Source organism: Hyperolius riggenbachi, chromosome 3 (genome assembly GCF_040937935.1).
Source record: "Hyperolius riggenbachi isolate aHypRig1 chromosome 3, aHypRig1.pri, whole genome shotgun sequence".
Lineage (NCBI taxonomy): Eukaryota > Metazoa > Chordata > Amphibia > Anura > Hyperoliidae > Hyperolius > Hyperolius riggenbachi.
In genome coordinates, this window is record NC_090648.1 from 456,952,702 (window position 1) to 456,969,781 (window position 17,080).

The 17,080-nt window shown below is 46.1% G+C and overlaps 1 protein-coding gene across 1 annotated transcript in view; it reads left to right on the top strand.

The window, feature by feature from the left end:
• Positions 1–17,080, top strand: part of SEC24A (SEC24 homolog A, COPII coat complex component) — a 93,872-nt gene that overhangs the window by 67,126 nt on the left and 9,666 nt on the right. The window contains exons 10-18 of the mRNA XM_068277915.1: positions 1,800–1,912; positions 2,443–2,561; positions 3,432–3,487; positions 6,136–6,342; positions 7,758–7,881; positions 7,966–8,124; positions 11,049–11,222; positions 13,331–13,441; positions 16,626–16,801. Of these exons, the coding sequence (XP_068134016.1) occupies positions 1,800–1,912; positions 2,443–2,561; positions 3,432–3,487; positions 6,136–6,342; positions 7,758–7,881; positions 7,966–8,124; positions 11,049–11,222; positions 13,331–13,441; positions 16,626–16,801 (1,239 nt within the window). The remainder of the gene's footprint in view (positions 1–1,799; positions 1,913–2,442; positions 2,562–3,431; positions 3,488–6,135; positions 6,343–7,757; positions 7,882–7,965; positions 8,125–11,048; positions 11,223–13,330; positions 13,442–16,625; positions 16,802–17,080) is intronic.

Consider the following 17,080-nt stretch of genomic DNA (forward strand, 5'->3'; position numbering starts at 1 on the left):
CTGTGTTTTCTCAGCATTACCTTTCCTCAAAGTAAAACTTACCACAGGGTACATTGCTGCAAATGGGAATGTCACTATTAGTACACACATTGCTAAGTGTGCTCTGTGTTGCCCGTGACTCGTGTATTAGTCGACCCCTAAACTTTTATGAAGTGAGTCAGACCTAAATTTATAAACTTATACTCGAGTATATACAGTACTCGGGGACGTGAGTGCTTCCGTATCCATCATAAGGACCTCCGAAGGCATATTCGACTGGGTGGTGAAATGACTTGGTTGGGGGGGGGGGGGGGGTAGCAGTCAAATAATTGTATGGAGAGAGGAATGGGAAGGCTCTGTGGGAGCCAGACCCTTCCCTCTACATAGGTGAGTATATAGGCTTTTTTTTTTTTTTTTTTTTTTTTTTTACTCCTTGAATAAACAAACATGTTGGGGGGCTGTGATGTGAAAGGACCTGCCTTATCGTATGTGGCTTACCAAGACCCGCCGACTCCCAATTCTTCCAAACTTGTGTCATATAATGACTAAGGATAAAATTACAAACCCAATGCTGGTAAATTCTTTGCATGCCCACAAATCTCTCTTGACTCCTCCCACAATATACAATATATCTGCTGGAGACCATGGTCAAACATTGCAGCAGAGAGATATCTGCAGTCAGTGCAGGAAGCAAATGCATCGTCTATAGGGCTGCAGTCAGTTCTGTGCTCAAAGCTCTGGGGATTGCTAGCGTATGGTATGTGAGTGTATACAGTAAAGTCCCTAGTATACCGCACAGTCGGGGATTGCCTGATGCTGGCATATGTGATCTTTGCGGTTGCTTGAGCAGTCAAGAAACCGGAGCCTAAAATAACGCGAACACAGATGAAATGCAGAGCAGCGCGGCGCAGAAACTACTTACAAAACATCCAGGCGTTGGTCCTCCTGCAGCCCCAAGCTGCTTTGCTGCATCCGCTTTGTTTGGTTCTCGATGATGCAGGTCAGGTGACGCATCACAAGCCTTAAGAAGATGCAGCACAGCAGCTGCAGTAATGAAGAGGGCCAGCGCCCGGAGGTTTTGTAAGTAGTTTCTACCAGGGCTGTGGAGTCGGTACAAAAATCTTCCGACTCTGGGCTTGATTCACAAAGCGGTGCTAACTGTTAGCACGCCTGTGAAAACCCCCTTAGCACGTCTAAACAAGCTTTTCGCGCATAAAACTTTACGCGCGCAAAACTTTATGCGCGTAAAACTTTACGCGCGTACTGCACAGAGCGCAGGGCGCTCCGCGCGAAGTGCCCATTAAAGCCTATGGGACTGACTGAGAAATCCGGTGCTAACCTACTTAGCACCCTGGTTAGCACGTCTAAAGACTTTAGACGCGCTAAGTAGGTTAGCACCGCTTTGTGAATCAAGCCCACTGACTCCTCAGTTTATGGAATCACGACTCCGACTCCGGGTAACCAAAATGGCCCCGACTCCGACTCTCCAACTCCTCAGTGTATGAAATCACGACTCCAACTCCGACTCCGGGTGCCCAAAATCTCCTCGACTCCAACTCTGACTCCACAGCCCTGGTTTCTACTGAGCGATGCTCTGCTTAATTAGATGGCTCTCCCCGTGCCCAGTCGGTTGCTTGAGACTACCAGTTGGTAGAGTCCTAAATAACTGGGATTCAGTTGTGTTCATAAAGGCTTTGTGCCTTTACTTCAGTTCAGTAATTGCTGACTGAATGCATCTTGAGATTATATAATCCTATTAGCTGACTGCTGCTGCTAAACCGGTGTTAATTATGCATTTTTTCTCTTTTTCCTGTTTGTAGCTTCGCCCCCCTCAGCCTCCAGTGTATCTTTTCATGTTCGATGTATCTCACAATGCCATAGAGACTGGATATTTGGACACTGTATGTCAGACCCTGCTTGAAAATCTGGAATGGTAAGTTTTTTTTTTTTTTTTCTGCATATGCCATTTTATGTGTGTTTAGCTTTCTACCTGGAGTTGACCCTTAAAGAGAAACCGTAACCAAGAATTGAACTTCATCCCAATCAGTAGCTGATGCCCCCTTTCCCATGAGAAATCTTTTCCTTTTCACAAACGGATCTTCAGGGTGCTCTGTATGGCTGATATTGTAGTGAAACCCCTCTCACAGGAAACTGTGAGGACCATGGTCCTGGCAGTTTCCTGTCTGTGAACCTCGTTGCATTGTGGGAAATAGCAGTTTACAGCTGTTTCCAATTGCCAAAAAAGCAAGCAGCAGCTACTTCCACTGACATCACCTGCCAGCAGTAAAAATGTCACCATGTGATAAATGTCAGATTGTAAATCGGTGAGAGGAAAGCTTTTACAATGGGGAAACACTGACTAAATCATTTATATATAATTATTGTAAAAATGAAGCACTTTTTTATTATTTTCACTGGAGTTCTTTTTTAAACCATTGACATGGCATTTGCATTCATTTACAGGCTCCCTGGCAACAAGCGGACGAAGATCGCTTTCATCACATTTGACAGCACAATCCATTTCTACAGTTTACAGGAAGGCCTGTCTCAGCCTCAAATGTTAGTGGTAACAGATATTGACGGTAAGTGCTTTTGCCAATAGTGTTTAATAAAACTAATTGAATGGTTTCATTGTCTGTCACAGTAAACCCGAGGCAGCAATAAACCCAAAACCCCACCAAAAAATACTAGCCTAAGAAGCCTGCAAAGGTTTCCCACCTCCACCTCCTGACCACCACTGCCCGGGATTCTCTTAAAACGGTGATCTGCAAACTTGGCTCTCCAGCTGTTAAGGAACTACAGGTCCCACAATGCATTGCAGGAGTCTGACAGGCACAGTCATGATTCATAAAGGCAAATGCATCGTGGGACTTGTAGTTCCTTAACAGCTGGAGAGCCAAGTTTGCATATCACTGTCTTAAAAGATTGTACCACGTTCCTCTTCATGCATGAGCCTGGCCATGTTGCACCCGCTTGTGCACAGCTGCACCTGCACAGTAGCACAGAGTGGCCAATGGATGAGCGGCTGCGGCTTACTGTGCAGGCGCAGTATGGCAGCTCTATGTGGTGAAGAGTGCAATCCAATATCCAATAAACTCTTGTCTGATATGTTCCTGGGGTCTGTACGTGGCAACCGTGGTGGCCAAGAGGATGTAGCAAGCCTCTGCAGAATCCAGATGCTTATGATAGCATAACACAGAGGTATTTCTTTGTTAGATGCATCTCAATATGGACATGTAATTGTCACAAGTGCTGCAATAAAACCACTTTGGCACAGGACGGATGGCGTACGTGCCTTTGTCTTCCTATTTGCTTATCAGAGGCCAAAAACTGCCTCTGTAGTATTTGGAGGGCAAAGGTTGCCCTGCTGCATTATCCTTGTACTGCCTGTTTCATGATGATATCATGAGGTGAATTGACATTAATGTTGCTTTTCTCTTTGTTGTATACAGATGTGTTTATCCCCATGCCTGAAAATCTGTTGGTTAATCTTCATGAATGCAAAGAGGTATGATTGAGCACACTAAATTGGCTTTTCATTTCTGCTTTATGTTGAAACCACGCCTGACCTAAAGCTAAAGGCATGGAGAGATGGGAGCTGTGTTGAATTTGCTTGACCTCAGTCCAGCCAATCACAATTCATCTTAACAGCACAGATAGCAGTGGAGGGACTTGCAAAGTGGCACACGGAGTTCAGCTACTATGTAGTCTTAACTTCAGATATTGGAGGGGTAATTAAGGTGCTTGGCTTTTGTGTGTCTGAGCCCCACATTGTCACTGATAGTGTTTGGTTGAGGGGAGGGGTGAGTTAGTGTTAGGCGTTGGTAGCGGTAGGTTAATGTCGGGGGAGGGCAGTTAGGGTGGTAATTGGGTCAGGTACAGTAATAGTAAAATATTAGTAATGTTACTGATATGCTAGTATCGGCATTATCCAGTGCCCAATAGTAGAATATCAGTAAGGCCTCTTGCACACTGCAAGCAATTCAGATTCAGATTCCAGAGGTGCTCTGCTTGCTATAACTGAATTGCTGTTGTTTATCCCCTGCTTATTGCCTGAAGAAGTGGGCTGTGCCCGCGAAACGCATTGCATCTTTGGGGTATTTTCAATAAATGTGTATATCTATACATTTACAGTCCTTGGTGTCTGCTTTAACGGAGGCGAGTCCACCACTTCCTCCCAGCAATTTTTGAAAAATTGTATGTACTTTTATCCTTCTGGCGCCTCTGTTCACCTCCCAACAGATTCAGATTCCGCTTTTTAATCTGTTTTTACTTCCGATTCAGATTCAGATTTGCAGTTTGCTCCTTGCACACTGCAAATCTGAATCGGAGGTAAAAACTGATTAAAAAGCGGAATCGGAATCGCATGCAGTGTGCAAGAAGCCTAATATTGTTAATATTCTACTAGCATTTCACCTTGTGGCCATATTTGTGGTTCATCCTTTTTCAGTGTACTCCAGAAGTCTACCGCAGACTGAGCCAGAATATACTGCCACAAGCTCTCTGCAGCTGTGCAATGAAATAAATGTGCTGACTCTAGCCATTCTCCACCCTTGTCATTGCCTCTGTCAGCGCCCTCTGCCACCACCTTTAGCCACATTTTGTACTGTAAAGTTGTGAATTGTAGTCTGACTTGTTGTCTTTCCTACTTTGGCAGTCACATGGCCATTACTAATTGACCTGTCCACAAACTAAATCTGCAGAGGGCTGAAAATTAGCTATATTGTACTGGCAAACCCACCTGTCTCATGCATAGGGTATTGTCCACCACTTTGCTTCTATACACTGTATATATTCAGTTGTGCTACTTTTTATTAGATTGGGTAGCGATCGATTCGATGTGTGCCAGAACATTTGCACACATGGGATTTTACGGTTAGTGTGCAGCTGCAATAGGCCTGAGATACAGTATTTGACAATATATCTATCCTTATAAATGATGGATTTAAAGAGTAAAAACAAATCAATACATTGCAAAGTGATAAGTAAAAAAAATAGAATAGAGATCAAGAAATGATTGATATTTGCCATGTAATTTGAGCCACAATGAGCCTGCAGGTTATCCTCTTTACTACTGGTGGACAAGAAAAAAGTGGACAACACCAGCTGCCATTATCTATAACCACGCCCACTAAGGTTGCCTAAAAGGTGTTTTTTTGTTGTTGTTTTTTAATATACATCTACATATGTACAGAGGGAGATACTGGTTGCTTGGCAGTTGGAAACAGCTGTTATTTCCCACAATGCAACAAAGTTTGCAGACAGGATCACACTGTGGGAGGGGTTTCTCCAAAATATCTGCCACATAGATCCTCTAATTATCTATTTGAGAAAACATAAAGATTTCTCATGGGAAAGGGGGGTTACAGCTACTGATTGGGATTGCGTTCAATCCTTGGTTACAGTTCCTCTTTAGTTGCAGCAGGCAATGCTAATATTCATCTTAAAGCACAATCTAGAATTTCTGTTAGAGGCAGGTTCTCCTTTTCAGAATTTTCAGAAATCCAGAGGAAGCAGAGTATTCTGCAGCTTTGGCCAGCAAAGCCAGTTTGGAACGTGTGTGTTTTAGTAAAACAAGTTTTTAGTTATATTTAAAGAGAACCCGAGGTGGGATTTAATTATGCTAGTGGGGCACAGAGGCTGGTTGTGCACACTAACACCAGCCTCTGTTGCCCCATGGTGTGCCTCCAGGACCCCCCTGCGCGCCGATATACCCCCCACAGTGCTGGCGACACACAGCGTGTCGCCAGCTCAATGTTTACCTATGCGCTGTCTGTCAGCGCCGCTCCCACGCCTCCTCCGTATCGGCGCTACCCGCCCGCGTCACTTCCCTCCAATCAGCGGGAGGGAAGGGACACGGGCGGGTAGCGCCGATACGGAGGAGGCGGGGGAGCGGCGCTGACAGACAGCGCATAGGTAAACATTGAGCTGGCGACACGCTGTGTGTCGCCAGCACTGCAGGGGGTATATCGGCGCGCAGGGGGGTCCTGGAGGCACACCATGGGGCAACAGAGGCTGGTGTTAGTGTGCACAACCAGCCTCTGTGCCCCACTAGCATAATTAAATCCCACCTCGGGTTCTCTTTTTGTGCTTCAAAGAGTTAAAGGAGCTGTGATAACTCTGGTGTGTACATTTATTTTTTTCTTTTACATTTAGCTTGTGCAAGATTTGCTGAAGAATCTGCCACAAATGTTCACAAAGTCATCAGAAACACAAAGTGCACTTGGACCAGCTCTGCAAGCTGCCCATAAGCTGATATCACCCACCGGTGGACGTATATCTGTATTCCAGACACAGCTGCCCTCACTGGGAGCCGGAGCATTAAAACCTAGAGAAGAGCCTAACCAAAAAGCCACTGCAAAGGTGAGACTAAGGCTGCATTTATCCTGGATGAGTCTCTCTCTCTCTCTCTCTCTCTCTCTCTCTCTCTCTCTCTCTCTCTCTCTCTCTCTCTCTCTCTCTCTCTCTCTCTCTGCCCGTTGCTTTGCCTATAGGTTACTACAGGCAAGGCTGACTGCAGTATCTGTTGTTCACAAGAAGCCCCAGAGCTTGGTTCTTGAGACAGAAGCAGAGCTGGAGTACGAAGGGAGCTGCTCTTTTACATAATTGGAACTGTTATTTATTGCCATTTTTTTTTACTTGTAGCAATATAGGTTCATTGATGATGCTTGGAGCTGTTCATAAAGTGACAGTGTGCCCAGGCAGTCTTCTTTCAGGATCTTTACAGCTGAACTTTCCGACTATTAGGGTGCCCATACGTTATTCGATTTTCAGCATCAATATCTGTTCGACTTGATCATATCTGGCAGAGATTGATGCTGCATCATGGCCACCCCATCAATTGCTTTGTTCAATTTCTGTCAGAATCTGTCAAGCATCCTGGAAAAATCTCAGTTGAAAGCGCTCTGTTGTGTACACAGCAGTCGGTTTCCTTATGGCAGACAGGCCCCCGGCTGGTTTCCCCCCAAGGCCTGTGGTGAGTTATGCAGGCTCACCTGTCATGCTTGTGCAATTCCTCCCGTGTTCGAAAACAAGTGGGTTGATTTGATTTCACCTCACTGATGTATTTTTAGTCTCTGCAGTGACATATTTAGTGGGAGAGGTATATCAAAGCTACCATCCTGTAGCAATAGACCACTGTGCCTCACGTCTCTACTCACTATCAATATAGTGGCAGACAACCCAAAAGTGCGTGTTGTTTCAATGCGTATGATATAACTCAGCCAAGGATATCCATTCCAGCATTGCAGGTTAAAAAACTTTAATGTAAAACACCAGGGACTGTGTGACAGGCATATACTCTGGCCGGGGAACACAGAGCAGCATGTCGCCTTCAATCCACCCGGCTTCCATGTCTGCCGTCAGTGCACGCCTCCGACTCTGCCCTAGGCGTTTTGTCACACTGTGACTCATTCAGCTACCATCCTGGATGAAGCCCAGTTCATCCAGGGGGACCTCACTAATGATTCTCGAAGGATATCCGAGGCGAGTGACTTTTTAGTTGCATAAACCTCCTGGGACGCAGTCTGTGTTTTTCTTTTCCCCCCATTCTCCACCAAGTGCTTGCTAAACCGGACATAGTGGATGCGCTGCCAGTGATGTAAGTGCGCACGCAGTATGTACAAGAGACTGCCGGGAGCAAGGACAATGTGGCAGAGGGCCTAAGACTCCCGGTCATACGAACTGCGCATGCCCGGCAGTGATTTCGGACTTCTGCTTCTGCTTTCAGATAAACTAATGTAAATGAGTTTATCTATAAATTTTTATGTCATTAACAGGAGATACACAACTTGACACCAGCAACAGACTTCTACAAGAAGTTGGCTTTGGATTGTTCGGGACATCAGGTGGCCGTGGACTTGTTTCTTCTGAGTGGACGATATTCTGACTTGGCTTCTCTAGGTATGTTTGAAAGCTCGGTGTTCTGATTGTTGGGTGTTATGCTTGTTGAGTTCCTGATTGACAGCTTGGGTTTCTCTGTTTCAGGCTGCATTTCTAGGTATTCGGCCGGTAGTGTTTACTACTATCGTTCATACCATCACCAGCACAATCCCGTGCAAGTGGAGAAGCTGCAGAAGGAATTTAAGAGATATCTGACCCGGAAGATTGGATTTGAAGCTGTCATGAGGATAAGATGTACAAAAGGTTTGTATGGAACCTCTACTCTTACCCTGCCTACAGTAATGAAACTGGTTGGAGTCCATGACAAGTTTTAGTAGTAAGGATGCAGCTTAAGTTGTATCTGTGGTGAACCTAAGGGTAAAATATAGATATTTTACTAAGAAGAGGGATGCCTCTGGATCCTGCAGAGGTTTCCCATATCCTCCTGGCCCCCACCGCTGCTTTGTGCAGACCCCCAAAGGTAATCTGACAAGAGTACGGCTGTGCATCCGCAGTAAGCTGGAGCTGCTTGTGCATTAGACGCTTCGTATTACTGCACAGATGCGACCATACTGGTGTGGGTGCAGCACGGCCTTTCTTGTGCATGAAGAGGATCCAAAGGCTTCCTTCTTTTTAGCTAAGTGTTGAGGTCTTTTTTTTTTACCTTAGTCGCCTTGGATTTATTTTAATGAAAACCTGTAATTAAAAAAGTTCCCCTGGGGGTACTGACCTCGGGTGGGGGAAGCCTCCGGATCCTATCGACGCTTCTCCCGTCATCCTGTGTCCCACGGCCATCTCGCTGTGCCCTTCCGAACAGCGGGGATGTAAATATTTACCTTCCCGGCTCCAGCACAGGCGCAGTATCGTCTCTCTGCTCAGATATAGGTGGAAATAGCCGATCGCTGTTGGTCCGCTGTACTGTGCAAGTCTCCTGCGCCTGTGTAGTAGAGCAGACCTGACGGAGATCGGCTATTTCCGCCTATCTCCGTGCTGAGCCGCAACAGCGCCACCCGCTGGAGCCAGGGAAGGTAAATATGTCAAGTCTTGTCAGGCTTATGGAGCCAGGATTGCGGAACACTTCGGGGGAGCCAGCGCTGGACTGCTTGCAGCTACAGGGGAGGGGGAAGCCTCATTGGGACCCTGAGGCTTCCCCCTCCTGAGGTGAGTACCGCCCGGGGAACTTTTTTTTTTTTGTTACAAAGTCTCTTTAAAGGGAATGTCCTAGCAAAATAAAAAAATGAGTTTCACTTACCTGGGGCTTCTACCAGCCCCATGCAGCCATCCTGTGCCCTCGTAGTCACTCACTGCTGCTCCAGTCCCCTGCTAGCAGCATGCCGTCCTCGAAGGTCGTCGGGACGCATTGCGTACATTTTTACGCATTCCCGCTAGTGCAGGAACATTAACACATACATTTTTACGCATTACTGGTTCAATGTGTAAAAATTTACGCATTGAACCAGTAACGCGTAAAAATGTATGTGTTAATGTTCCTGCATTAGCGGGAATGCGTAAAAATGTACGCAATGCAGCCCCCGACCTCCGAGGTCGGCAAGCTGCCAGCGGGGGACTGGAGCAGCAGTGAGTGACTAGGAGGGCACAGGATGGCTGCATGGGGCTGGTAGAAGCCCCAGGTAAGTGAAACTCATTTTTTTTTATTTTGCTTGAACCTTCCCTTTAAGAAACTCCACTCTTGAAAGTTTTGGAGTTCATTTTTTTTATTGCTGTCTCCTCACTGCAGCCCTTATCCCTCACTTCTGTTCTTGGGACCTTTCTAAGTTTAAAGGCAATCCAAAGTCTAAAAACAGGCATTGCTTATTCATCTCACTTCGAGTTCCCTTTAATATGAAAACTGTGCGTACATACATCTTGACTTATGTCGCCCATCAGGGCTCAGGACCCGATCTCCTAGGGCGACATCGCTGGCCAGCATGTACGGCTATGTAATGGATTTCATGTCTGGCATACACATTGCAATTTTCTGTCAGATTGACAGTCGGATCGTTTATTTCCGTCAGGTCCAATACAATTTCCGCTAATTTTTCTGATCGATTTTCTATCACTTCTATATAAAATCGATCAGAAAAACTGTTGGAAATCAGATCGGACCTGTTGGAAATAATCAATTTGACTGTCAATGTGAGGGAAAATGACATCGCATGTTCTAGGCATTAGCTCAGGGGACTGGAAATAAAAAATGTCAGGAATAACTCGCTGTACATAAAATAAGGTTTCACAAATTTGCCCGTCATAATCTAGAGACAATTGTAAGGCTTATACACACGTCCAGCAAAGCGCATGGGCAACTCCACCTCATGACCAATCCCTGGACAAACCATTTACCCGACTTGTATCTTCTGTGCACCAAACTAAATGACACTCATTTGCATACCGTGCGCACAAGCGGAATGATGGCTTTCACAACATAGCCGCATTCAAAACAAGCACATGTTGCTCAAACCGAACACTGCCATTCCAGCGCAGGAGACTTGGGTGCAGCAGTGAGTACCTTCAGCGCCGTCAGAAGATGGATCTGAAGTTACTTATAAAACACTATAATTCACCCTCCAGCAATAGCAATTATTTCATTCCCCACCATCCATGGCGCCCTGGAGGAGGAATAGTATTTAAAATCAATGGGAATTTGTGCAGGAGCCGGATAAGCCATACAGGCTGTATCCTGCGCCCATGTCTCCTGCACGATTCCTCTCGTACGCTGCTCAAACGACTTGTGCACGTGGCCATCTGCACGATATCAGCCCAACAGTCACATGAGTTGATCCGCGGGATGGATCGGTCCAACTGCCTGTTATTAGTTAGTCGGTTATAGTGCATACACAGGCCTGATTGTCGTCCAACAAACCAAAATCAGACGACGATCAGGCGGATTTGTTGGACGTGTGTGCGAGTATTTAGGGGGAGGCCAATTAACTTATCTGTTGTGGATTTCCTTCATACATTTTACACTATTTGCTGTAAATCTTTGCTGCGATAAATTGTTTGTAGGTTGGTTGATTTTTACCCAGAAATGTGAAATATTACCTCTTCATCCTATAACAGGCTGCCAAGCAGCTTACCTTGTGTGATCAGTCTGAATAGAGCAATTTTGTGACAATGGAATTGTGACAATTAAAGGGACCTTGATGGAATATTGTTTTACAATAACATTTCATTTGTCATTTTTTTTGCAGGCCTTTCTATCCATACATTTCATGGTAATTTTTTTGTACGTTCTACGGATCTCCTCTCGCTCCCCAATGTTAATCCAGATGCGGGTTATGCTGTCCAGATGTCTGTGGAAGAGAATCTGACCGACACGCCTATAGTCTCCTTCCAGGCTGCTCTTCTGTATACATCAAGCAAAGGTTTGCTTTTACCGAATAACCAGATGACCTGTGGTTGTTTTTTTTTTTTTTTTTTTTTTTACACTGAACTACAGTATTAGTAATTAGAGATTGCCATAGTCAAAATCTCTGATCTTATGGAGAGTGATGTTGAGGGGACATTTGTTTACACATTAGAGTGTAAACCCGTTTGTAGTACTATACTTTGTTCAAGAATAGGGTAAACAGACTGATTATATACATCCATCCAGGGTCGGATTTACCATAAGGCACTGTAGGCGTGTACCTATAGGCGCCTTATGTGAGAGAGGCGGCCCCTCCTCCTCAGATCACTGACCACACATGGGCTTACAGTCTAATCCATGCCTCATATCACTGACTAGCACTTACACTATAATCCTTGTTTCATGCTAATAAGGATGATATAAAACCGTGATTATAGTGTAAGATTCTAAGAACAGTTAGTGGCATAAGGCAGGGATTAGCGTTCAGAATATTTTACTTGGGGGTGTGGCCTGTGTTCAGGGGCAGAGTTTAGGGCGCCAGAAGGCCTGCGCCTGCAGTTGGAAATCCAGCCCAGCATCCACCTTCTTCATTAGAAATTTCCCCTGGCAATCGGCATCACTAAATTTGGGGCAAAGCCACCAGGTGGTGGTGTTTATGCTCAATGGTGCTGATTCGTAGAGCTTTCAGTGTAACTTCCTGAATGGAAGTGCTTTGTGGGAATATTCCAGGGTTGTACACTGAAAAGGCATTCCAGGCATCCTGTTTAGATGTGTGCCCATGTAAGCATGACTGCTTCCTGTAAACTTTAGGGCTGGTTCACATGGGCTTCGGCCAGTGTGTCGGTCAAATGCTTTTTCTGCAAGTGTGCCGAAAAGCATTTCACGGCTTCCGGCCTTTTTCACCCCCTCAGGGGGGTGTAGCAGTTTGTGACCCTGGAAGCAGCATGTTACTTCCAGGGTCCACTGAAGAAATAGGAAAAATCAGGATCAGAATGCGGCAATCGCGCAAACAATAGTACTGGCGCTGCCCATTCATTTGAATGGACAATGCTTTAATGATGAATGCCGTGGCCAGCGGCTGGCAGGGCGGCTAGCGGAGGCTCGTTTAGCATTATAGCATTGCTGTGCAGAAAAGCGGCATTGGTTCATGTCATCGTGTTTTGAGTCCCTAGGATGACATGGAACCGTGAGCGTAATTGCAGGCTGGATGCTACTCGTAGACAACGCGATCTACCACCATCATTTAAAAACCGCTTCTATTTATTTCAGAGATAAGGCGGTAGTTCCCTTTTATACAACGCTTTTTTGGGCCGGCATTTCTTTGCCGCCTGTGTGAACCAGCCCCTTAGATTGTGCAGGGGTTGCCTAAAATGTTTCCAACTGCTTTTTGCAGAGGTCTAGGAAAGCCTTTAACCGGTGTTTTGAAAAGAGACGTTTTGACGAAGCTATAGTTGGCTAGTGTTCAAGTCTCTAGACAGTTTATGAATTCTATAGCTCAGGGGTGTCAAACTCAAATACAAAGTGGGCCGGAATTGTACACTGGGACCTCGTCGCAGGCCAACCTCAATGCCAACTGACCACCTTCCTCCCTTTTAAAGTTCCCAGGTGTCTTATGGCCCCCATCCAACCCCTAAACAGTTCCCTGGTGTCCTCTCTCTTTTATACAGTTCCCTGGTGTCTAAAGACCAACACTCTCCCCTATATAGTTCGCTAGTATTTAATGCTTTCCCCCTCCCTCCCCCATATGGCCAGGTGTTCTATGGCTTCACCTCCAATTTAGCTTCCTTGGTGGTCTAGAGTGGGCCAAATATAATGCAAAGTGGGGAAACCGCTTGAGGGCCAAATTGAATGGCTCTGAGGGCCAAATTTGGCCCGCGGGCCAGAGTTTGACATGTATGCTATAGCTGGATCCAGCGGGATGGGGGGGTATGTCATAGCAAAAATGGTGATATATGTTACCTCTATTAGCAGCTGTTTCAGTACATTTTACGTTGTTTTGTTGAATTCTGCCAGGTGAGACCTATAGTTCTTGTTTTTTTTGTTTTTTTTTAATTATAATGTAACTAATCAAAGCCTTCATTGTTTAACTGGTGATAATAAAGTCCATATTGTGATTTCCATCAGGAGAGCGGCGGATCCGTGTGCACACTATGTGCCTTCCTGTTGTGTCAGCTCTTTCAGATGTTTATGCCGGAGCCGATGTGCAGGCCGTGATCGGATTGTTGGCAAATATGGGTAAGTGTACATCGCAAAAGGTCTTCATTGTTTTCTCCTGGCTGAGGTCCAGCTGACATTTTGAACCTCCAATATGGAAGCTATTTTGTCACTTCCATTTTCCCCATGCATTTTGCAGTGGATATGCAGAGCTTGCAGGAAAGATGTGCTTAGTATTTGCATTGTCTCCTTAGCTCCACTAGATGTGACATCACTGTTCACAAGGACCCTGCTAAAGAGTCAGGGCTGGATTTAACATTAGGCCTGTGCATACAGGCACCTGATGATGGAAAAGTGGCTCACTACCATCCCATAGTGCCTTCCCTATGCAGAGGCGCGAGCAAAAGTGTAAATGCGAGATTACTCACCTAGGTCTCGCCATTCCACTGATGAGATCTCCCTTCAGTTGGGGGTACCTCTAGCTGCGTAAACTTGGGAGCACCTGTAGCTACCTATGATGGGCAAGTGAGCGAATGGAGAAGGAACAGCTGGGCTAGCCAGAACACTTGTTTAGGTTCGTGGAGTGCGAAGTGTAGGAGGCCAGGATACCTGTGCCTAGAGGCTCCTGTGATGTAAATTCGGGCCTGTGGAGGGTTATTAGTTTCTGCAATGTTTTTAGAAGATCCTTTATATAGCAGATTAATTGCAGTCTCTGCATCTGTGTGCATGAATGAGGGGGGACCAGGGCTTTGGAGTCAGCAAAAAATGATCAGATTCCTCAGTTTATGAAGTCACTGACTCCAGGTACCCAAAATTGCTCTGACTCCTCGACTCTGACTCCACAGCCCTGGAGGGGACTATAAATCTGTGTCTCTGAACCTTGTGTTCAATGTATATATAATGCCATGTAAGCTATTCCTTTCCATAGGGAAGGCAAGGGCATTATCACTCCATTGTTCTAAGTAACCCCATCCATGCCTCCTTAAAGCTGAGCCTTTACATTTCTCAATTCAGGTTACCTTAACCTCTTGAGCGATAATCCCGAGCTGAGCTCGGGGTATATCGCGCAGGAAGATTTCTCAGGCCCTGGTGGGCCGATTTGCATAATTTTTTTTTTGTTACACGCAGCTAGCACTTTGCTAGCTGCGTGTAACTTCCGATCGCCGCCGCTCGCCGTGCCGTGCAGTCCCCCCCCTCCCCGACCCCTTGCACAGCCTGGCCAATCAGTGCCAGGCAGCGCTGAGGGGTGGATCTGGACTCCCTCCGACGTCACGACGTCCATGACATCGGTGACGTCATCCCGACCCGTCGCCATGGCGAACCGGGGAAGCCCAGCAGGAAATCCCGTTCTGAATGGGATTTCCTGCTTGCTCTGATCGCCGAAGGCGATCGGAGTGGGTGGGGGGATGCCGCTGCGCTGCGGCTATCATGTAGCGAGCCCTGGGCTCGCTACATGATTTAAAAAATAAAAAATTTAAAAAAATAGTGCTGCGCCACCTCCTGGGCGATATAATTGTATCGCCCAGAGGGTTAAAGGATACATGAGCGAAATAAAAGAAAATTAGATTTACTTACCTGGGGCTTCCTCCAGCCCCTATAAGGCTATATGTGTCTCTCCCCGCTGCTCCGCTTTCTGACAGTGTCCAGGGGTCCCCTCCGTAGCAGGTTGGTGGCTTCTGCACATGCGCAAGGGTAAGCCTGCACTTCCGTGGTTGGAAGCGTTCTGCACAGGAGACGCTGGAGGCCACTATGGAGGGGACTCCGGGACACTGGCAGAGAGCGGAGCTGTGGTGAGGGACACCTGGGCTTCTAGGGGCGGGAGGAAGCCCCAGGTAAGTTGATCTCCATCCCTAAAAGTTGATAAAATTATATACTGTGTGGCCAGTTCCCAAATTGGCCGGACAATGTGGGATGTGGCCAAGGAATGTGAGCAAGATGTAAGAATACATCGTACCTTGGCTGGTAAAGGTGTTTTCTTCTGAATGTGCAGCCTGCAGGCCTATGCCTAATGCTAACCCTCCCCCTCTTCTGCCTAATGGTGCCCATACACGATACAATAAAAACGTTCGATTTTAATGTTTATTCAATCTAAATGATCGAATGAAAGTTGAAAATATTTTTTTTTCGATCAAGAAATTCAAACGATTATCCCATTTTTTCGAGAAAAATCTCATCGGACATGCTGAAAAATCTTTATATTTAGTCTAATGGCATAATCGAACTAAATTATCTAATTAAAAAAAATGAAAAATTGTACCCTGTATGGGCACCTTTACACTAACCTCCCCTCCCCTCTCCTCTGCCTAACGCTAACTTCCTCCTCTCCTCTGCCTAACACTAACCTCCCCTCTCCTCTGCCTAACACTAACCTCCCCTCTCCTCTGCCTAACACTAACCTCCCCTCCTCTGCCTAACACTAACCTCCCCTCCTCTGCCTAACACTAACCTCCCCTCCTCTGCCTAACACTAACCTCCCCTCCTCTGTCTAACACTAACCTCCCCTCCTCTGTCTAACACTAACCTCCCCTCCTCTGTCTAACACTAACCTCCCCTCCTCTGTCTAACACTAACCTCCCCTCCTCTGCCTAACACTAACCTCCCCTCTCCTCTGCCTAACACTAGCTTCCTCCTCTCCTCTGCCTAACACTAGCTTCCTCCTCTCCTCTGCCTAACACTAGCTTCCTCCTCTCCTCTGCCTAACACTAACCTCCCCCTCTCTTCTGCCTAACACTAACCTCACCCTCTCCTCTGCCTAACTAGCCTCCCCTCTCCTCCGCCTAACACTAACCTCCCCTCTCCTCTGCCTAACACTAACCTCACCCTCTCCTCTGCCTAACGCTAACCCCCCCCCCCTCCTCTGCCTAACACTAACCCCCCCTCCTCTGCCTAACACTAACCCCCCCTCTCCTCTGCCTAAAACTAAAACGAACCTCCCCTCTCCTCTGCCTAACACTAACTTCTCCCTCTCCTTTGTCTAACACTAACCTCCCTATAACTCCCTAACCTTCCCACCTCTCCAGGTTCTGTCATGTCCAAGAAAGTGACGCGATGCCAGGAAAGCCATTTTGCACGTTGGCCAGTCAGTGTTGGACTTTGGCTGGTGATGTTACAACTAAATTGCCATTTTGAGAAATTGCTGGCCAATTCCCGCTTTGGCTGACTTCTGGCTTTGGCCGTAATATATATACTTTTTCAGCATGAATAATTGTCAGAAGATATTGCTAAAATAATAATGCATATTTTTTATTTCTTGAACCACCTATAGCTGTGGACCGGTCGGTGGCTTCTAGCTTGAGTGATGCTCGGGATGCTTTAGTTAATGCAGCGATTGACTCTCTGACTGCGTATCGCAGTTCAGCGCTCACTGTACAACAGCCTGGCCTGCTGGCACCTAATTCACTGCGCCTCTTCCCGATGTATGTTCTGGCTCTTCTGAAGCAGGTTAGTATTTATATATGCACACCTCATAACAATTGAAAAGAAACATCTTATTTGTAACTAGTTGTAACTCATTTAGTTGTAACTCTTGTTACAACTTTTTAAAAATAAAATAAAGAAGTCCTGTCAGGAAGTGAATCACAAAGTTCAGGTACTAATGTTCTGAAATGTTTTACTTTCAAAATGAGTCTTAATGCAGTCCAGCTGCATCCCAGCCCTGAGGAACAGTCTATTTAAAGGACTTCCGATGCACACTTAAAAATCTATTTTGTACTCACCTGG